This window comes from Hemitrygon akajei, chromosome 8 (genome assembly GCF_048418815.1).
Source record: "Hemitrygon akajei chromosome 8, sHemAka1.3, whole genome shotgun sequence".
Lineage (NCBI taxonomy): Eukaryota > Metazoa > Chordata > Chondrichthyes > Myliobatiformes > Dasyatidae > Hemitrygon > Hemitrygon akajei.
Window position 1 is genome coordinate 136,919,004 of NC_133131.1, and position 23,330 is coordinate 136,942,333.

The window sequence follows — 23,330 nt, forward strand, 5'->3', positions numbered from 1 at the left end:
TAGTAATTTCATGGAGTCTACTAGAGGAACTATATTAGCTTTATAAATATCAAAAAAAATCAAAAGAACATCTGCATAAAGAGAAATCTTATGTATGGTTCCATTTATAGAAATACCATGAGTGTTTTTGGCCTCCCGTAATGTTATAGCTAAAGGTTCCAATACAAGATTAAATAATAAAGGGCTTAATGGACATCCCTGTTTAGTACCACGAGAAAGTGAAAAGAAAGAAGACCTGTAATTGTTAGTAATGACCATGGCAATAGGATTCTTATACAAACGTTTGTAGATCATTTGAATCCATCTATTAAAATTATGACCAAAACCAAATTTTTCTAATACTTTGAACAAGTATGGCCACTCAACTCTATCAAATGCCTTTTCTGCAACAAGAGAGATAACACATTGAGGTTGCATGTGATAATGGTAAATAAATAAATAATGTTCATCCATCTCATCAATGTCCATCATCATCCACATTTAGTAGTGAAATAGATCTATATGATGAGTATTCAACAGGGTTTTTATCTTTTTTAAGAATTAAGGAAATGGATGCTTCATAAAAAGAAGGTAAATTACCCTTCTCAAAGGATTCATGAAATATTTCCAAAAGATACGGAGAAAGTAATCTTTCAAATTTTTTGAAAAATCCCATCGAATAACCATCAAGTCGGGGAGCTTTACCTAGTTGCATTGATGAAGTAGCTTTCTAAATTTCATGCTCGGTAATTGGAGCATCAAGCATCTGTTGATCTTCATCAGAAATTTGTGGAAATTTAATCTTATGTAAAAAAGCTTCCATTTTGGAGGAATCTGCAGGAAATTGAGATCTATAAAGATCAGAATAAAAATCTTGAAAAGTATTATTAATATCCTCATAGTTACTTACTATATCTCCATTGTTTTTATGAATCTTTAAAATTTGTCTTTTAGCTCTGACTGCTCTTAGTTGGGAAGCTAAGAGCTTATTATTTTTAATCCCAGAAATATAAAATTGACTTTTCAATTTAAGCAAATATTCTTCAATAGGATATGTTAGTAATAAGTTATACTGTGATTGTAGTTCTATGCTTCCTTTAAATGAAACAACATTTGGAGAGATTGCATTTAAAAAAGAGTTTTTTCTCTTTAATAATATAGGAAAGGTCTCAAAGTTAGTAATTTGGGATACATTAAAAGCTTATCTATGTGGTTAAAAGGGTAACTTTGAAGGTATGAGACGTGAATTAGCTAAGATAGACTGGCAAATAATACTTAAAGGGTTGACGGTGGATATGCAATGGCAAGCATTTAAAGATCGTATGGATGAACTACAACAATTGTTCATCCCAGTTTGGCAAAAGAATAAACCAGGGAAGGTAGTGCACCCGTGGCTGACAAGGGATAGTATCAAGTCAAAAAAAGAAGAAACATACAAATTAGCCAGAAAAAGCGGCACACCTGAGGACTGGGAGAAATTCAGAGTCCAGCAGAGGAGGACAAAGGGCTTAATTAGGAAAGGGAAAAAAGATTATGAGAGAAAGCTGGCAGGGAACATAAAAACTGACTGTAAAAGCTTTTATAGGTATGTGAAAAGAAAAAGATTGGTTAAGACAAATGTAGGTCCCTTACAGTCAGAAACAGGTGAATTGATCATGGGGAACAAGGACATGGCAGACCAATTGAATAACTACTTTGGTTCTGTCTTCACTAAGGAGGACATAAATAATCTTCCGGAAATAGTAGGGGACTGAGGGTCTAGTGAGATGGAGGAACTGAGGGAAATACATGTTAGTAGGGAAGTGGTGTTAGGTAAATTGAAGGGATAAAAGGCAGATAAATCCCTAGGGCCAGATGGTCTGCATCCCAGAGTGCTTAAGGAAGTAGCCCAAGAAATAATGGATGCATTAGTGATAATTTTTCAAAACTCCTTAGATTCTGGATAAGTTTCTGAGGATTGGAGGGTGGCTAATGTAACCCCACTTTTTAAAAAAGGAGGGAGAGAGAAACCGGGGAATTATAGACCGGTTAGTCTGACATTGGTGGTGGGGAAAATGCTAGAGTCGGTTATCAAAGATGTGATAACAGCACATTTGGAAAGCGATGAAATCATCGGACAAAGCCAGCATGGATTTGTGAAAGGAAAATCATGTCTGACGAATCTTATAGAATTTTTTGAAGATGTAACTAGTAGAGTGGATAGGAGAGAGCCAGTGGATGTGGTATTTTTAGATTTTCAAAAGGCTTTTGACAAGGTCCCACACAGGAGATTAATGTGCAAACTTAAAGCACACAGTATTGGGGGTATGGTATTGATGGGGATAGAGAATTGGTTGGCAGACAGGAAGCAAAGAGTGGGAGTAAACGGGATTTTTTCAGAATGGCAGGCCGTGACTAGTGGGGTACCACAAGGCCCAGTGCTGGGACACTAGTCGTTTACAATATATATTAATGATTTAGACAAGGGAATTAAATGTAGCATCTCCAAGTTTGCGGATGACACGAAGCTGGGCGGCGGTGTTTGCTGTGAGGAGGATGCTAAGAGGATGCAGGGTGACTTGGATAGGTTAGGTGAGTGGGCAAATTCATGGCAGATGCAATTTAATGTGGATAAATGTGAGGTTATCCACTTTGGTTGCAAGAACAGGAAAACAGATTATTATCTGAATGGTGGCCGATTAGGAAAAGGGGAGGTGCAACGAGACCTGGGTGTCATTGTACACCAGTCATTGAAGGTGGGCATGCAGGTACAGCAGGCGGTGAGAAAGGCAAATGGTATGTTAGCATTCATAGCAAGAGGATTCGAGTACAGGAGCAGGGAGGTTCTACTGCAGTTGTACAAGTCCTTGGTGAGACCGCACCTAGAATATTGTGTGCAGTTTTGGTCCCCTAATTTGAGGAAAGACATTCTTGCCATAGAGGGAGTACAGAGAAGGTTCACCAGATTGATTCCTGGGATGGCAGGACTTTCATATGAAGAAAGACTGGATCGACTAGGCTTATACACATTGGAATTTAGAAGATTGAGGGGGGATCTTATTGAAACGTATAAAATTCTATAGGGATTGGACAGGCTAGATGCAGGAAGACTGTTTCCGATGTTGGGGAAGTCCAGAATGAGGCGTCACAGTTTAAGGATGAAGGGGAAGCCTTTTAGGACCGAGATGAGGAAAAACTTCTTCACACAGAGAATGGTGAATCTGTGGAATTCTCTGCCAAACGAAACAGTTGAGGCCGGTTCATTGGTTATATTTAAGAGGAAGTTAGATATGGCCCTTGTGGCTAAAGGGATCAGGGGGTATGGAGAGAAAGCAGGTACAGGGTTCTGAGTTGGATGATCAGCCATGATCATACTGAATGGCGGTGTAGGCTCGAAGGGCCGAATGGCCTACTCCTGCACCTATTTTCTATGTTTCTAAATTATATCGTATATAGCTAAATTGAAGAAACAAACAAGAATGGAATTAGATAAAACTGCTAAACAAATTAAAGAATTAGATAACATTGTCATATTTTCCCTGAGTAGTAACACCATCCCTCCTTCTTTAATGCCTCCCACCCTGTCCTGTCTAAAGTAACAGAACCCTGCAATATTGAGCTGCCAGTCCTGCCCCTCCTGCAACCTAGTCTCTCTACTGGCCACAATGTCATAATTCCAGGTGTTGATCCAGGCCCTGAGCTCATCCACCTTTCCCTTGATACTTCTTGCATTGAAACATTGGCAGCTCAGGACACCAGTTGCACCATGTTCATCTTATGATTTGTAAATTTGTCTGAGGTCTTACCAACATCTGCCTCCACAGCCTCTCCACTAACTGTTCTGACACTCTGGTTCCCATCCTGTTTCTCTAGTTTGAACGCCGCCATGTAGCAGTGCCAAACCTTCCCACTCAGATAATAGTCCCCATCCAGATAAGGTGCAAATTGTCTCTCTTGTACAGGTCCCACCCTCCCTGGAAGAAAGCCCAATGATCCAACAATCTTATGCCCTCCCTCCTACATCAACTCCTTAGCTATGCATTAAACTGTATAACCTTCCTTTTTCTGCCTTCACTAGCCCATGTCTCGGGTAGCAATCCAGAAATCACAACCCTGAACGTCCTGCCCGATAACTTAGCACCCAACTCCCGGAACTCCCTATGCAGAATCTCGTCGTGGACAGGGTTGCGATCACTCTTTCTTGATTCATTCTAATAGCCTCACCGAGGACTCTTCCTATCTCGGATGTTTTCTCATGTCATTGGTACCTACGTGGACCCTGACCTCTGGCTGTTCACCCTCCCACTTGAGAATGCTGAGGACTCAATCTGAGACATGCTGTTCCCTAGCACTCTGGGAGGGGGGCAACATAACATCTGGGAATCTCATCCTCATCCACAGAGCCTCCTATCTGTTCCCCTAACTAACAAATTTCATTTCACCACAGCTCACCTCTTGATAGATTCTTGATTGGACAGGGCATGAAGGGATACTGGCAGAAGGCAGGAGACTGGGCTGAGAAGAAAATTGGATCACTCATGATGAAATGGTGGATCAGACTCGATGGACTAAATGGCCTAATTCTGCTTCTATATCTAATGGTCTTCTCCCCCCTTCCCATAGGGGTAGTTAGTAGCACTTGATATACTGATATCCCTTCCAACTGAGAGAGAGAATACAATTGGGTCTGAGATAATTGTGTATACAATAGGGTCTTTTAAGAGCCACTGAGTACTTGGAGCTTAGAAAAATAGAGGGCCATGCGGTAGGGAAATTCTAGGCAGTTTCGAGAGCAGTTTACAATGCCAGCACAACATTGTGGGCCGAAAGGCCTGTAATTTTCTGTAGATTTCCATGCTCCTATGCATAATCTTTTTCAGGTGATTTGATATATACACAATCATCTGGTTTAAAAGGACGTGTATTTTCTTTCCCAGGTGTGGACAGGGCTGTGGTCACTCTTTCTTGATTCATTCTAATAGCCTCACTGAGGGCTTTTCCTATCTCGAAGGTTTTCTCATCAGTCCATATCAGTGCTGCCTGAGCACTTGCTGTGGGGGTGGGGGTGGGGGTGGACTGGAACTCGTGAGCATAGGTTTTCCCATCAATTCTTCAAAAGGAGTCAATTTAACTATCCTGTGAACATGGTTACTCCAGGTATACAGAGTAATCGGGAGCGCCTCCAGCCACTTCAATCCCACCTCTTGGCATACTTTGGTCAGTGTGTCTTTTAATACTCCATTCATTCTTTCTACTAAGCCTGAATGTTATGGCTGATAGGGTACATGTCATTCCCAGGTGAATCCCAGAGCTTGTCCGAATGCTTAGTTGGTCTCCCTGTGATATGGGTTCCTCTGGCACTATTACAGTACTTATAAAAAGTATTCACCCTTTTTCAGGTTAAACCACTTCAAAAAGGACTGATAGCTACAATTTATAAATGGTTATTGAATTTACGAATGATATCTAATAATAATATAATAATATCTAATGATAAAATTAAAGGTGCTTGGGAACTGGAATTTCCCAAGCACCTGGAACTGGAACTTCATATGACAAGCTGTTTAAACCCGGAATTATTTTTGTGAATCTCCTTTGAACCCTCTCCAGTTTCAGCACATCGTTGCTAATATAAAGGTAATCTCTGTAATCGCCACAACATCATAGTTCCACGTCATCCCTGCTCAGCAGTATCCAAAGGGGTATACCTGTTGCAGAGGGATTTACCAAAGAAAGAATCGAAGTCTCCTGCTAAATTTGACCATTTGCCCACACTGGAGGCACTATTTATGAAATTGTAGTTAAACTTTCCATTTCACACACACCTGCTCTCACCCCATCCTCCCGCTACCCTACCAGAGATAGGGTTCCTCTTGTCCTCACCTATCACACCACCATCGTCCATGACCAGCACATAATTCTCTGAAACTTCCGCCATCTCCAATGGGATCCCACCACCAACCATGTCTTTCCCTCCGCCCCCCACTTTCTGCCCTAAACAGTTCTTCCAAGTGAGGTGACCCTTCACTTGTGAGTCTTTTGGGGTTATTTACTGTGTTTGGTGCTTCCACTGTGGTCTTCTGTATATCATTGAGATCCGATGTAGATTGGGAGTCCGCTTCACCGAGCATCCACGCTCTGTACTCCAGAACAAGTAGGATGTCCCAGTGGCCACCCATTTTAATTCCACTTCCCATTCCCATTCCTATATGTCCATCCATGGGCTCCTCCACTGTCGTGATGAAGCCACTCTTAGGTTGGAGGACCAATGACTTATATTCTGTTTGGGTAGTCTCCAACCTGATGGCATGAACATCGAATTCTCAAACTTCTGGTAACTAGCCCACCCCTCTTTCACCATTTCTCACCCCCTTTCCCTCTCTCACCTCATCCTTGCCACCCATCGCCTCCCTCTGGTGCTCCTCCCCCCTTTCTTTCTTCCATGACCTTCTGTCTCTTTCACCAATCAACTTCCCAGCTTTTTACTTCATCCCTCCCCACTCCAGGTATCACCTATCACCTCCACTTTTTAAAATCTACTCCTCAGCTTTTTATCTGCCGAAGGGTCTCGGACATTTTGCTGCCTGGCCTGCTGAGTTTCTCCAGCATTTTGTGTGTGTTGTACTGTCTGATTGACAGCCGGCGAATTTTCCTCAAACTGCCAAGTCGGGTCTGTCCGGTTTGGTGATTGACAATATGGAGTGTTGCAAGGGTTTTGCGTCATGCGTAGCGCTCCTTGTTGTAAGAGTTTGGAAAACAGGTTTATTACGGTTACCATCTTCAGGAGATACACGGTATTGGCGAATGGAGGAGATTCTTAGGTTTTGCTTTAGTGTGACTCGGCGGGATGCCGGAGAGGCAACCAAACCCACGTTTCTTATGCAATGTCCATAGGGATGGGTCTATTTCTCTTAGTCAAAATGGATGATACTGAAGAGGCGGGGGTGAAGTATCAAATACAAATGTAAGGGTTTACGACTGGCTCTCCAGAATAAGTGGTACCCGCCGGGAAGGAGTCCTGGGTCCCCTTCCTTAATCGTTTCGCCATCGGACTCAGGTCTCTAGGTTTGACGGGAGTTTTATGCCCAAAGACACATAATGTGCGGAATGCTCTCCTTCAATGAAAAATATTATCGGAGAAGGTTATCATTGCACTTCAGCAACTATCCCTTCAGGATTAAAGAAAATTCGACCTATGATTTGTATGTTTTGACAAACTCCTTGGAGAGCTTTGACTTGTTGTCGATATTCATCGTTACTATCATGAAACCGAAGAGCTGCGATGTAATTTTGGTATCAAATTACAGGTTGCAACTAATCCTATCAATAAGTTCCTGTTCGGTCGCACTTACAATTAAGGTTTGCCATGTCCCTTTCCGGGGAAATTCCCCTATGTCAAATATATAGGGCAGGCGCTTCGTTTCGAGCCTCAGCTTGCTGTAACATTGCGTGAAGCTGAGCAACTTTGGTTCCGGCATTAGGGATGCAATGGATGCTCGCATTTAAGTTGCACAAGGCTTTTTGACCTAAAGTATTGACGGGTGAGTTTTGAGCCACCGCAAATGACTCTTCTACTGTGTGTTCTCCCAGTTCAACATTTACAGGTTCGGATAGGGCTCTATCACGGGGATTCCGGCTATCCTCACAGTCTCTTTCCTCTCCTTTAGGTAAGTCCGTGGAGGGAGGTACAGACGATAAGGTAGCATCGGGATCGATCAGAACTGCACCCACCTCTAGTCTACTCGTATTTCGGCTATGGGGTCTTCTAGGAGTGCAGTAGAAAGTCTCATCATTGCTGCCTGAATCGCCCAGCTTTTGCCCTCCCCCCACTATTACTGATTCTGGGAAAAGGGGTGAATGGGGTCTCTCTGTCCTTTCTTCTGTGCGATTTCCCTGTCTTCATTCCCCTCCAAACAGGTACGAAACTCGCATGCCCAGTATCCTTTTCTTCCACATTGTCTACATACATCCTGACTTTTATTCCTCTGTTTCCCCTCTACCTATCAGCCCTTCCTCTATCCTGCTGCACACACCGTCCCTTTGCTTCTCCAGTAGTTTTCAACAATCCATGACGTTCCAGTACTTCTCAACAATCCATGACGTTCCGTATTTACAAGGACAGCTATTATTTGATCCCATGTCCGATTCTGCCACTGCAGGTTAACTAGTTTTAAAGAATACGTCGCCCCGGTCTCGGTGAAATACATCTTATGGAAATGTTTGTTTGATGATGAACTTCAATAAAAAATAAATAACAAAAAAAAAGAAATATTTGTACAGCTAAAAGGTCCATTTTGTTTCAGCGCTATCCAGCACAACTTTCGCACGCATCTCTAAACCGGGATATTAAATCTGTTCTGGGCTCACCTCTTTTCTGTTGGCACCTAGTGACCTCCTCAGAATCACTATGCTGTTTGGCTCCCGCTAAAACGATCTCTTTCGTTTGTTCTAACCATGTCGGCCTGTCGAGTTTGCCCGTTGCGTTTGGGACCCAAATGCTATCTGTTCCCCGGGGTACAGCGAATTGCTGAATGGTTGACCAGGCGGTGCCTTAGGCAGCTCACAAGAGAGCCTGTACGTCTTCTGGCAAAGGGTTAAACATCTCACAAGTCTGTACCAGCCATTGCTGGAAAACTGTGGGCTTCTTAATCGGGTCCAGGGCTTGAGAATTGGGACGCTTCTTACCAGTAAGGGACAGACAGGAGATTTTGCGACAGCAAAAGAGAAGACTGGATAGTGTATTGTCTTCCGGGTGCTAGGGGCCAGGATGTCTCTGACCAGTTGCAGAATATTCTTGAAGGGGAGGGTGAGCAGCCAGAGGTCGTGGTACATATTGATACCAATGACGTAAGCAGGAGAGGGGTAGAGGTCCTACACAGTATGTTTAGGGAATTAGGAAGGAAGCCGAAGAGCAGGACCTCCAAGGTGGTAATCTTTTGATTTCCCCCGGTGCCATGAGCTAGGGAAGGTCTGAACAAGAAAATAGCGCAGATGAATGCCCGGCTGAGCAGATGGTGCAGAGGGCAGGGTTTCAAGTTCTTGGCTCATTGGAACCTTTTCTGGGGAAGGTGTGACATGTACAAGTGGGACGGGTTGCACCTGAACTAGAGGGGAACCAATATCCAGGGAGAGAGGTTTGCTAATGCTATTGGGGAGAATTTAAACTAGATTTGCAGGGGGTTCGGAACGGAAGTGAAGAGGTAGAGGATGGGGTGGTTGGCACACAAGTAGAGACAGCTTGTAGGGAGTTTGTGAAGAAGGACAAGCAGATGATAGCGCAAAGATGCACTCAGCTAGATGGTTTGAGATGTGTCTATTTTAATGCAAGGAATATCATAAACAAGGCGGATGAATAGAGCGTGAATCAATACGTAGAACTACGACGTTCTGGCCATTACAGAGGCTTGAATGTCTCAGCGGCAGGAATGGCTGCTGAGTGTGCCGGGCTTTAGATGTTTCAAAAAGGAGAGGGTGGGAGGCAAAATGTGTGAGAGCGTGGCATTGCAAATCAGGGATAGTATCACGGCTCCAGAAAAGGAGGAAACCATGGAGGAATTGTCTACTGTGTCGGTGTTGGTGGAAGTCAAAAACAGGAAGCGGGCAATAACTCTACTGGGTGTCCTTATAGACCCCTCAATAGTAACAGAGACATCGAGGAGCAGATGGGGAGGCAGATTCAGGGACGTCGCAATAATGATAGGGTTGTTGTGATGGGTGCTTTTAACTTTCCTAATATTGACTGGCATCTCCTTAGAGCAAGGGGTTTGGATGGACTGGAGATTGTTAGATGTGTTCAGGAAGGTTTTGTGACGTCGTTACGAATCCGGTAACTGGGTGTCTTACCAGCAAAGATAGGAGTATCCTTTGGAGTCTGATGATACTATTTTTACAGTATTTATTAGTAAAAATGCACAAAAATAATATCAATGCAAACATACAGATAATATACGTCATCAATACTAAACCTAAAAGTGTGGGTATAATAATAATCAATAAGAAATAAGCTCTATCATTGTCTAGGGGATAATGAATTGTCCGATGGAAATATAAAGTTCAGTTCAGTTCATGTAGGCTGCAGTAGTTGTTTGCGGTGTTGCAATTGTTGGAGAGAGAGAAAGAGAGAGAGAATAACAGCTATTTAACTTGCTGACTTTCCTTTTAAGATCTGGACCCGTCGATGCGTTGTTGCTGTGGCCATTCGCGTATGACCACTCTGTCCTTTAGCTAGACCGTTCCGTGGAGGACTCGTCACCCAGGCAAGGGTGGACACGCACATAAGCCCCCACTGGTCTCGTAGCGTCTCTCCTGGTGCGTCTGAGGGGTGTTTCCCCAGACCCTACTTTTATCCCCACTCACGGGGTCTCAGATGTCAATCAGGTTGGGATGATGTAATCCCTCAACCAGACCACTCTGGTTGCCCCCTGAGGGGTTTCAATGAATAGAACAGTACTCAATACACAATTCCTTCTCCAAGAGACAATAGCAGTAATCAGTGGTTCCGTTCTGCTTTTGTTAGGAAGAGACATTCCACCTTTGTGTATCCCTGCGTTGCCTCTCTCTCATTAACTTGGTATCAGACCCGAAATAATAGCAATTTTGCGCTTCTCAAAAAGGGGGGGGGGGACTCTGCACCCTTCTGCCCATCAGAGTTGCTCCTCATTCGTAACAACGTAGTATGTAGTAAGGTCAACAAGAGGAGAGGCTGTACTTTATCTGGTTTTGGGAAATGAATCTGGTCAGGTGTCAGGTCTCTGTGGCATCCATATGACCTGGATGATGAAGTGGAGGGATGGGTTAGTAAATTTGCTCATGACATAAAGGTTGGGGGTGTTGTGAATAGTGTGGAGGGCTGTCAGAGGTTACAGTGGGACACTGATAGGATGCAAAACTGAGCTGAGAAGTGGCAGATGGAGTTCAACACCGTTAAGTGTGAGGTGGTTCATTTTGGTAGTCAAATATGATGGCAGAATATAGTATTAATGGTAAGATCCTTGGCAGTGTGGAGGATCAAAGGGATCTTGTGGTCTGACTCCATGGACACTCGAAGCTGCTATGCAGGTTGACTCTATGGTTAAGAAGGCATATGGTTCATTGGCCTTCATCAATCATGGGATTGCGTTTAGGAGCTGAGAGGTAATGTTGCAGCTATGTAGGACCCTGGTCAGACCCCACTTGGAGTACTGTGCTCAGTTCTGGTTGCCTCACTACAGGAAGGATGTGAAAACTATAGAAAATGTACAGAGGAGATTTACAAGGATGTTGCCTGGATTGGGGAGCATGCCTTATGAATGCCTTATGAGAATAAGTTGAGTGAACTCAGCCTTTTTCCCTTGGATAGTCAGAGGCATCTTCCCAGAGTAGTTGTGGTGGTAGATTGTAATTTCCCAAATATTGATTGGCATCTCCCTAAAGCAATGGGTTTAGATGAGGTGGAGTTTGTTAGGTGTGTTCAGGAAGGTTTCCTGACACAATATGTAGATAAACCTACAAGAGGAGAGGCTGTACTTGATCTAGTGTAGGGAAATGAACCTGGTCAGGTGTCAGGTCTCTCAGTGGGAGAGCATTTTGGAGATAGTGAACATAATTCTATCTCCTTTACCACAGCATTGGAGAGGGATAGGAACAGACAAGTTAGAAAAGTGTTTAATTGAAGTGAGGGGAAATATGAAGCTATCAGGCAGGAACTTGGAAGCATAAATTGAGAACAGATGTTCTCGGGGAAGTATATGGGAGAAACGTGGCAAATGTTCAGGGGATATTTGTATGGTGTTCTGCATAGGCATGTTCCAATGAGACAGGAAAGGATGGTGGGGTACAGAAAACTTGGCATACAAAGGCTGTTGAAATTCTAGTCAAGAAGAAAAGAAAAGCTTATGAAAGGTTTGAAAAACTCGGTAATGATAGAGATTTAGAAAGTTATAAGGTGAGCAGGAAGAAGCTTAAGTATAAAATTTGGAGAGCCAGAAGGGGACATGAGAAGGCCTTGGTGAGTAGGATTAAGGAAAACCCCAAGGCTTTCTACAAGTATGTGAAGAGCAAAAGGATAAGATATGAGAGAATAGGACCAATCAGGTGTGACAGTGGAAAAGTGTGTATGGAACCAGAGAAGATAGCACAGGTACTTAATGAGTACTTTGCTTCAGTATTCACTATGGAAAAGGATCTTGGTGGTTGTAGGGATGGCGTATAGTGGAATGAAGAGCTTGAGTATATAGGCATTAAGAAAGAGGATGTGCTGGAGTTTTTGGAAAGCATCAAGTTGGATAAGTCACTGGGACTTGATGAGATGTACCCCAGGTTACTATGACAGTTGAGGAAGGATATTGCTAAGCCTCTGGCAATGATCTTTGCATCATCAATATGGACGGGAGAGGTTCTGGAGTATTGGAAGGTTGCAGATGTTGTTCCCTTATTCAGGAAAGGGAGTAGAGATAGCCCAGGAAATTAGACCAGTGAGTCTTATTTCAGTGGTTGGTAAGTTGATGGAGAAGATCCTGAGAGGCAGGATTTATGAAAATTTGGAGAGGCGTAATATAATTAGGAATAGTTAACATGGCTTTGTCAAAAGCAGGTCATGCCTTACAAGTCTGATTAATTCTTTGAGGATGTAGCAAAACACAGTACTTTATAGTTTTTACATTACAATAGTTATTGATGGATTTTGAAGTTTCACCAAAAGTCATTAGAGAGATGTTTTTCTGTGGATTGCAATCATTAATAGTTGATTTATAACAACTCTTCCCTGACCATCTGCATGTACAAAAGGACCTGTGCACAATTTCACTTGCTTTCCTATTCATTATCACATACTCTAAATCAGCTATGTGGCTATCTTTTTTCTAATTAACACGGCCTTGTAGTCTGAGCACTTTGTGTATGTTTTGTACCTCCGAAACATAAAAACTAATTGAATGGAAACAAGAGAGCTGGGAAGGTGAGTCTACCTTCATTTTGTAAGTGAGGCATGCACGTATCACACGGTAGAGCGATGATGTATGCCATTTACGTACTTTTGCAGATAACCTGTAATTGATTATGTAAACAACAAAGAAAGCTTAATCAAACAATATATTTGCAATATTATTCAGATATCACCTAAATATAAAATACACGACACTCCTCTCTCTCTGCTTAGCTATAAACTCCAACAGACAGACAGACACACACACACACACACACACACACACACACACACACACACACACACACACACACTCTGGAGTATTGCATATTTTACATTTAAGTGTGTGTATATATATTTAATACCATCATTCCAATAATCCTGATTGAGAAGTTACAGAACCTGGGCCTTTGTACCTCCCTCTGCAATTGCGGAATGGTGATAATATCTTCTTCTCGCTGACAATTAACACTGGTGCGCCTCAGGGATGTGTGTTTAGCCAACTGTTCTATTCTCTCTATACCCCTGATTGTGTGGCTAGGCACAGCTGAAATAACATCGATAAATTTGCTGATGATGCAACCATAGTTGGTAGAACCTCAGATGGAGATGAGAGGGCGTACAGGAACAAGATATGCCAACTAGTGGAGTGGTGTCACAGCAACAACCTTGCATTCAATGTCAGTAAGATGAAAGAGCTGATTATGAACTTCAGGAAGGGTAAGATGAAGGAATAGATAACAATCCTCATAGAGAGATCAGAAGTGGAGAGAGTGAGCACTTTCAAATTCCTGGATGTCAAGATCTCTGAAGACCTAACCTGGTCCTAACATATTGATGCAGTTATAAAGAAGGCAAGACAGTATCTATACTTGATTATGAGTTTGAAGAGATTTGGTATGTCAAGAAATACATTCAAATACTTCTATAGTTGCACAGTGGAGAGCATTCTGACAGGCTACATTACTGTCTGGTATGGGGGAGGGTGGTGCTACTGCACAGGACCGAAAACATCTGCAGAGGGTTGTAAATTTAGTCGGCTCCATCTTGGAGCCTATAAAGTAACCAAGACATCTTCAAGGAGCAGTGTCTCAGAAAGGCAGCGTCCATTATTAAGGACCTCCAGCACCCAGAGCATGCCCTTTTCTCACTGTTACCATCAGGTAAGAGGTACAGAAGCCTGAAGGCATGGAGTCAGTGATTCAGGAGCAGTTTCTTCCCCTCTGCCATATGATTTCCAAATGGACATTGATCCTGTGAACACTAACTCACTTTGGTAATATATAATATATCTGTTTTTGCATGATTTTAAAAAACTATTCATTATATGTACACCTCAATTTATTTATTTATTTATTTTTCTTCTTCTATATAATGTATTGCATTGAACTGCTGCTAAGTTAACAAATATCATGACACATGCTGATGATAATAAGTCTGATTCTGAATTCAGAAGAATGTGGGGTGACCTAATTGAAACCTATCGAATATTGAAAGGGCTTGATAGAGTGGATGTGGAGAGGATGTTTCCTATCGTAGGAGAGTATAAGACCATAGGACACAACCTCTGAATAGAGGGGCCTTCTTTTAGAATGGAGATGAGAAGGAATTTCTTTCACCAGAGAGTGGTGAATCTGTCGAATTCATTGCCACAGGCAGCTGTGGAAACCAAGTCTTTATGTACATTTAAAGCAGAGATTGATAAATTCTTGATTGGTCAAGGCATGAAGGAATATGGGGAGAAGGCAGGAGATTGGGGCTGAGAGGAAAAATGGATGAGCAGACTCAATGGGCCAAATGGCCTAATACTGCTCCTGTATCTTATGGTCTTATGGAGTTATCTTTTCTTGAGAATAAGATCTTATTCGGATATCTGCCTGCTTCAATTTAATATCTTTCAAATGTCATTCAAAATCATTTAGTAGAATGACTGAAAGAGCTGAACCAGTGTCTGATTTCATGTTAATTAATTTATCATTCACTTCTGGTGTAGGCCATATTGCTTGTGTTACGTATCCCGTAACTGGATCACTTACCTGCAAAGATAGAGAGGTCTGCTGAAGTCTGATGGTACTATTTTTAAACGTTTTTATTTATAAAGGGGCACGAAAGTAAGGTTAATACAAACATTCAGATAACATACGTCGTCAATACTCAATCTAAAGTGCAGGTATAGTAATGATCAATAAGAAATAAGCTCTATCGTTGTCTAGGGGTAATGTATATATTGTCCAATGTATATCTAAAAGTCTCTTGCGGTCACTGCAGTTCCACCAGCTGCCGTCTTTTGGGGTGTTGCGGTGGTGAACTTTGTTGGAGAGAGAGAGATAGAGATTGAATGGAACAGTTACCCGGCGGGTTTTTCCAACCTTTATGAGTTCGATCCGTCGGAGTCTCGTTGGGGAATGGCCGCTCACTTGTGGCCTCTCCTGTAGCTAAGCCGTTCTTCCGTGGTGAGGTCGCCAATCCCAGGCAAGGAAAAGACGCACACGAACCCCCCCCACCGGCTGTCGCTATTCAACGCTGTCACAGGATTTCTAGCGTGTCTTCTGGTGCGTCTGGGGGGCCGTCTTTACAACCCCTCTTTTATCTGAACTCACGGGGTCTCAGAAGTCAATCAGGTTGGGATGATGCAATCTCTCTCCGTCTCTCCACCCACGTTGCCCTGAGGGTATACACGTAGTACAGTTCCCAATTCACAAAGGTGTCTCCACGAGACAATGACCACAGTCGCCAGCTTTTGCCTCGCTGTGAAACGAGGGACACCGCACGTATCTTTCTCTTCTCTTGGGTCATTGACCCCCCCTTCACTAGGGCTCTTGCGATTCTCACAAAGGAGGGGGCTGGGGTCATAACACTTGTCTATTGTTAGTTTTCACAATGTAAATCTCAAGGCTACACAGTCTTATGTCACTCACATGAATTCCTTTCACTTCTTTTACATCTTTTAATTTCAGATATGGCTCTGCCACTGTTAGAGCCTGTTATCGACATTCTGGCAGTGTTTTTTTGGGCCGATCAGACGATTTAGTGGTTTGCTGTCTCTGAGAGTTCTCCTCAAAGCTGCAACCAAAGCATACGGCATAGAGGCCAGGAAGCCTGGGGATGGGGCATGGGCCCATCATTGACTCCATCTCCTGCCAACTAAAACCCTGAGGAAGACTGAAATCATTGAGGTGGGTGTGGAAGGTAATCGAATATTCAATGCTGTCTACCAGCCTCCTGCTCGCAGATGCCAGAGAAAATGCCTGCACATGGCAGTTTCTCTCTTTCTTTCTCTCCTTCTCCCTCTCCATCCTCCCTTCTCCCCCTCTCCCTCTCTCCCTCTCTCTCCCTCCGTGCTCTCAAGTGTAGGTCATTACTTTCGAGTGATCTTTCTGTTGCTTGATCCCGTCGGTAGTTGGGCCCAGAGCCAACGGGGATTGTACATTTGGACTCAAATTCAGGTTTAATGATGTTTTCTAGTTTCTAGTTCTATTTCTGGTCACTCTTTATTTGTTACTACTTTTCGGCAATTTTTGAATCGGGCCGCCTGCAGATAATGAACACTGAGCTGAACTAAATTGAAATATGCCTTTTGATTTTGTGTTTTATATTCATACAAGTTTTTACTGAAAATTTCGTTCATGAAGACCTCCCACTTTCCAAGTACACCTTTGCCAGAAAACAATCTGCTCCATTCTACACTTGCCAGGTCATTTCTTATACCATCAAAATTGGCCTTTCTCCAATTCAGAACCTCAACCCGTTCACCAAACCTATTTGCATATCTACTTTGAAACTAATGGCATAGATTGAAAGTGTTAACTTACATAAAATTCTGTCATCTAGCCTGTCTTATTCCCAAACAGCAGATCAAGTATCACACACTCTCTCACTGGGATGTTTACATACTGATTATGGAAAAATCAGTCGAAGTACATACTGTTTACTGATTAAATAAAGGAAGTTCAGGGACATGACTTCTGACAATAAGGAAATGACATAATTCTGTAAACTGAGATTTAGATGAAAACTAATTTTAATGGGGTTCTGGTGAGAGGTCTTTACTTAAAACATTAATTCCACTTATTATTCCATAGATTCTACTCCACCTGCTCAGTGGTTTCATCATTTTGTGTTTTTGATAAACTGCAATATTTTCAAAATTTTCTTGGAGTTTATGACAGTATGAAGACCATAAGACCGGAAGACAATGAGCAGAATTATGCCATTTGACACATTGAGTTGCTCTGCCATTTAATCATTCCTAAATGGACATTGACCCGTGAACACTACCTCACTTTTTACATATATATTATTTCTGTTTTGCACAATTTAAAATTTATTCAATACACATATACTGTATTTATTTATGTTTTCTTCTATATTTTGTATTGCATCAAATGGCTGCTGCTAAGTTAACAAATTTAACGGCATATGCCGGTGATAATAAACCTGATTCTGATTCATTTTTAGCCCTCTTCAGCCCCACTCACCAGCCTTCTCCCTGAAACCTTTGATGTCGTGTCCAATCAAGAACCTATCAAACTCTGCCTTAAATACACTGAACAACCTGACCTCCACAGCTGCCTGTGCTAACAAATTCCACAAATTCACCATCTCTAGCTGAAGAAAATTCTCCACATCTGTTTTAATTGGACTCCCCTCTATCCTGAGGCTGTGCCATTTTGTCCTAGATTGCCCCACCATGGGAAGCATCGATTCCACATCTACTCTGTCTAGTACTTTCAACATTTACATGGCTTCAGTGAGATCCCCCCCATCCTTCTAAATTCCAGTGATTACAGACCCACAGTCATCAAACATTCCTTGTATGATAAACCTTTCATTCCCAGAATCATTCACGTGAACCTCCTCTGAACCCTCTCCAATGCCAGCACATCTTTTCTCAGATAAGGAGCCCAAAACTGTTCACAATACTCAATGTGAGGCCTCACCAGTCCCTTATAAAGTCTCAGCATCACATCCTTACTCTTGTATTCTAGACCTCATGAAATCAATGCTAACATTGCATTTGCTTTCTCTACCTGCAAGTTAACCTTTAGGGTGTTCTGCACAAGGACTCCCAAGTTCCTCTGGATCTCAGATGTTTGGATTTTCTCTTCATTTAGAAAATAGTCTACATATTGATTTCTACTATCAAAGTGCATGACCTTGAATTTTCCAATGTATTTCATTTGCCACTTTCTTACCCTTTCTCCTAATCCTTTTACAGCCTACCTGCTTCCTCAACACTACCTGCCCCTCCACCAATCTTCATATCACCTGCAAACTTTGCAACAAAACCATTTATTCCATCATCTAAATCATTGATATACACCATAACAAGAAGCGGTCCCAAACACTAACCCCTGTGGAACACCATATAGGCATATTTCACCTTGGTTCAGATCAGTGTTCATTATCTGCAGCCAACCAGAAAAGGATCCTTTTATTCCCACTTGCTGCCTCCCAGCAATCAGCCAATGCTCTAAGCATGCCAGTAACTTTCTTGTAATATCAAGGGTTCTTAAGTTGGTAAGCTGCCTCGTGTGTGGCACCTTGTTAAAGACCTACTGAAAGTCCAAATATACAACACCTACTGCATCCCCTTTATCAATCCTACTTGTAATCTCCTTAAAGAATTCCAACAGATTCATCAGGTAAGATTTCCCCTTAAGAAAGCAATGCTGACTTTGTCTTATCTTGTCCTCTGTCACCAAGTACTCCATAACCTCATCCTTAGCAATTGACTCCAATATCTTCCCAACCACTGAGGTCAGGCTAACTGGTCCTTTCTGCTGCCTTCCTCCTTTCTTAAAGAGTGGAATGACATTTGCAATTTTCCAGTCCTCTGGCACCATTCCAGAGTCTAATGATTTTGAAGATTTTGAATGATTACGAGGGTTTACACAATCTTTAGCACTACCTCTTACCCTTGAGTGCAGTTCATCTGGCCCAGGTGATTTATGTACCTTTAGGTATTTCTGCTTTTTGAGCACCTTCTCGCTTGTAATAGTAACTTCACTCACTTCTCTTCCCTCACACTCTTCTCTCATAGCACTGTAATTTCCTTTACTCCACTGAAATACTTATATCAGAGTTTACTTTCTCCCTATCAAATTTCAGGTTGAATTCAATCACATTTTGATGACTGCCTCCTAAGGGTTCTTTTACCTTAAATTCCCAAATCACCTCTGGTTCATTTGATAACACCCAATCTAGTATAACTGATCCCCTTGTCAGCTTAACAACAAATTGCTCTAAAAACTCACTTTCTTGAGATCCATTGCAAACCTGATTTTTCCAAACGATTTGCATGTTAAAATCTCCCATGAATATCATAATATTGCCCTTTTGACACACATTTTCTATTTCCTGTTGTAAACTGTTCGCTGACTGCCTTCAGTAGCATGATTTTATAACTGGAATTAGGTTAACCATTAATTAGTAAACTAAACTAATGATCACATAGAACTTCCTAAGCAGATATATTATAATATTCTTTACTTCCTCTTGTCAAACAGTACATGGAACTCCACAGCTTTCATTCGAGGCTCTCAAGATAAAGCATAGAAAGTAGGGATGGAATAAAATATTTGGTAAGAACTATAATTTCTGATTGAATTCTCTGAGTATAGTTATTATTTTAAATTTGAAAATTAGCTTGGTCCTAGTTTTCATTTCATGCTTTTATTAAAAATGCATTTATTCTGAATTATTAAATTATTAAATATCTCTAAATTATTGGGTTGTGATGATTGAAAGGAATATGTTTCCATCTTTACTAATTGAATATTAATCTATCAAAGCATATTTTAATAAAATCTGTTACAGATTTTTCTCAATTTACAATGGGACAATCCTGTTGCTAGATTATTGCCTATCTTGTAAAGAGCAAAAAGTAAGTTCAGTTTAGTGTGATGTTTTACTATTTAAAAGTGAATGTTGTTGAGCGAGAGAAAAACATTCAAGATTTTCAAATGATATTTTAAACAAAAAAAAACTAAATGGCAAATTTCAGTAAACTAGCGGAACTTCTCCAAACTGAGTGTTAAAACCATTTTGAATTTTTCTCCATTGTCTATACTGAATAAAAATCATGTATTTCTTGTGGCTGGAAATCCAAGTCATCTTAATTTAAAATTGCTTGATATCTATCAATTCATGAGAGTTTTAGTTTTGTCTTTTCCTGCAAAAATTATAGATTATGTTTATATTTTTCTTGTGACTGCTGCATATCTAATGCTATGTTCCTCTCATGTTGCTGTAGGTAATGTATTCCTTGTACCTGTGCATGTACACATTTTTGCACATGACAATAAATACAATTTTGAATTTGACTTTAAACTCAGGTGTTAAACCTCCCACAGAGTCACATAAATTCAGGCACATTTAAACCAATCTGATAAGGTTATTGTGACTTTTGGCTGTAAGCAACCTTGCAAGAATTTGTAGCAGCTTTAATAATTAATCCAAATGATGAATTAATACATTACACTGTTCCCTGTTGATAACAGGCACAAGGTGATTTAATTCAAAGTAAAATTACATACTTCCTCATGCTCAAGTGATTAATTTGTATTCTCACAAGGAAAATCACCAAAATTTCCTCAAAATGAATGAGAGAAACAAGATATAGGAATGAGGTAAGTAACAATTCTCATTTAAAAGTAAAACATTTCTTATTTCATCAATTGAAAATATTTCCATTTTAAGTTTCTATAATGATTACTTAATCAAGTTTATGTTAAATCACTTTTGAAAGAACTTGTTTGCGGTTATTGGTGACTGAATGATTGAATTTTCAGCTTTGTCAGATGAGCCTGAGTGGTTTGCCCAAGGGTCTTTCTCGTGAGTGCAGAGAAAATAAAATCTCTTCATTTTTGTAACTTGAAATAAAAGTTGTATTAATTTTTAATGATTTTATATCCAACAAATAATGATGGTTTATACTTGAGATGTTGAATTATGAACTGAGACAATTACATACATGCCAACACATTTACATTAAACTTCTGACTCAAAACAGCTTTCACTCATTTACAGCTGACAAGGTATGAATTGCAGTGAATCTTTTACTGGAAGTGTGAATTTCTTTATACTTTAAGCTACACGATGAATCAAACCATAATTGAACAGATTCAGTTATCATAAATCTTGCTGAAGAGTGGCTTCTGGATTCTATAAATCAGATGGCTTCTGCAATTGGCTGTTACTCCTTCAGATCATCGTCAAGTGAAGAAAAAAAAAATTTCATATCTTATTCCGTGTGTTCATCTGGAACATTCCATGTCTGACCAAGTGACTTTACATAAAGGGTGTGCTTTGCTTTTAAAAAATTACCAATAAAGAACAGTAATTATTCTCGGCAATTCTTGACCTATAAATTGTTTCCATTTTCTTGTAAGCAACACAATTTTGAAGCTAATACCCAAGTTGTTTTAATTAATAAATTGCAAATACTTCACATGTACACAATAGGAAATGCACTAATTTTGTTTATTTTCTCCATATGAATAGAAATTAAGAATTTATTATTTTTTAATTTACCTCAATCTTTCAAATACTTTCCATTTTAGATGTCTATTGGTCATATAAATAATGATTGTTTATGATACAAATATAAAAATGTTAAATGTTTGATTTCCAGTGACAAAAGAACTGACTGGGATTTTTACATGAAATCATACAAAAGGACAGCAGATTTTTTTTCTCTCATCATTAAATGAGCAGTCAACAGATTTTTGACATAACCAGGTAGTGTATAAACAACCATTTATTTTTATAATTCTGCTGTTGGTAAATTAAATGAGTGATTCAAAAAAAAAGGATATGTTGTCTCTCTGACAATGTTATTTCTTTCTAAAAAAAAACTAAGAGCAGTATCTGAATCTAATAAACAAATATGAAATAATTATCATTTTGTTACATTCTCATTTTAATAACAGGCCTGAATGCTAAAAAATGGGAAACAAAGGTGAAGATATAGCTATTGTTGGAATAGGATGTAATTTTCCTGGAGGTAAGGCAAATAAAGATTGAAAACCAAACTTTTAGGAAAAAGTCTGTACAAGATTTTCAAAAAAGGGTAACTTTTCCCTTGGTTATGTTTGACCATAAAAGGTCTGCCCACTCACAGCTCATACAACAGACACATTACTCCATTAATTTTCCAAGTAATCTATCCTTTCCCACTTACATTTATGAACCTACCACTCCACTTGTTTAGGACAGAAAGTGAAGAATTTTGATAAAACCCATGCAATCACAGGGAGAATGTGCACGGGTCAGAAAAGCAATAACAGAACACAGAATAAAGTTTTACATTCACAGAGAAAGTGCATTGTAAGGAGACAGTAAAGTGCTACGGCCATGGTGAGGATGGGGTAGATTGGGAGGTCAATCTCATACAAAAGGTCCATTCAGTAATCGTATACCAGTGGTACATGTGTCCTTCAGGCTGGTGGGACGTATTGTCAAACTTTTATATCTTTTGCCCGATGGAAGGGGAGAGGAGAGAATGTCTGGGGTGGGAGGGATCGTTTATTCTGTTGGCTTCCGTAGGGTAGTGAACAGGTTTAGACAGCATCCATGGAGGGGAGATTGTTTTTCGTGATCTACTGAGCTGTGTCCACAACTCTTTTGTGTCCTTGGGCAGAGCAGTTACCATATCAATCCCCGCTTTCACTGGAAAACTCTTGGTTGGGCTATTATTAATAAAGCTGGTGGTTTAACATTTTCACATGAACATATGTTGAAGCAATTTTCATTCTTTTATTTATGAGGTCATGGACAGCTGGGGTTTTAAATCATAATGCATTGTGGCAAGTAGCAGCACCTCCATATTCACATGCAAGATCCATATTTTGTCACACATAATCTGTACTCAAGCTCAAGAAATTCTGTAGATGCTGGAAATCCAAAGCAACACCCACAAGATGCTGGAGAAACTCAGCCGGTCAGACAACATCTATGGAAAAGAGTGAACAGTTGACTTTTCAGACCGAGACCCTTCATCAGTACTCGACTGTTTACTCTTTTCCATTGATGCTGCCTGGCCTGTTGAATTCCTCCAGCATTTTGTGTGTGCTGCTGCACATTCAGGAAGTGGATTTGCTTCCAGGTGGAGGCTGATTAAGTTCACAAGATCTTGAAAGACACACAAGTGTTGTTTTTAAAGAAAATAAAGATTTGCAGCCAATGAAATACATTTTGAAATAAAGTAGCATTTGTAATGTAGGAAATAGAGTAACAAATTTGTACACAATATACTCACAAATAGCAGGATGAAATGATCAAATCATCTGTATAAAGGGTGATGTTAAGGGAGAACACGGGTTAATTACACTATTCTTAAATTACATGATATTTTGTGGCTGATTGAGAGTTTAGCATCATATTCCAAAACAATATTCCCAGTGCCGTGACATTTCCTGGAAATGCCAGCTGAGAACATTATTCCAGTGGAATGTTAGCTGAGACTTTT

At 40.7% G+C, this 23,330-nt stretch overlaps 1 protein-coding gene across 1 annotated transcript in view; it reads left to right on the forward strand.

The window, feature by feature from the left end:
* Positions 1-7,398: 7,398 nt before the first annotated feature.
* The window catches only part of LOC140732294 (uncharacterized), a 33,885-nt gene continuing 17,953 nt past the window's right edge, over positions 7,399-23,330 (forward strand). The window contains exons 1-6 of the mRNA XM_073054713.1: positions 7,399-7,499; positions 15,817-16,035; positions 19,369-19,443; positions 20,436-20,490; positions 21,495-21,601; positions 21,793-21,866. Coding sequence (XP_072910814.1) covers positions 21,809-21,866 — 58 coding nt within the window. The 5' untranslated portion in view covers positions 7,399-7,499; positions 15,817-16,035; positions 19,369-19,443; ... (1 more) ...; positions 21,495-21,601; positions 21,793-21,808. The remainder of the gene's footprint in view (positions 7,500-15,816; positions 16,036-19,368; positions 19,444-20,435; positions 20,491-21,494; positions 21,602-21,792; positions 21,867-23,330) is intronic.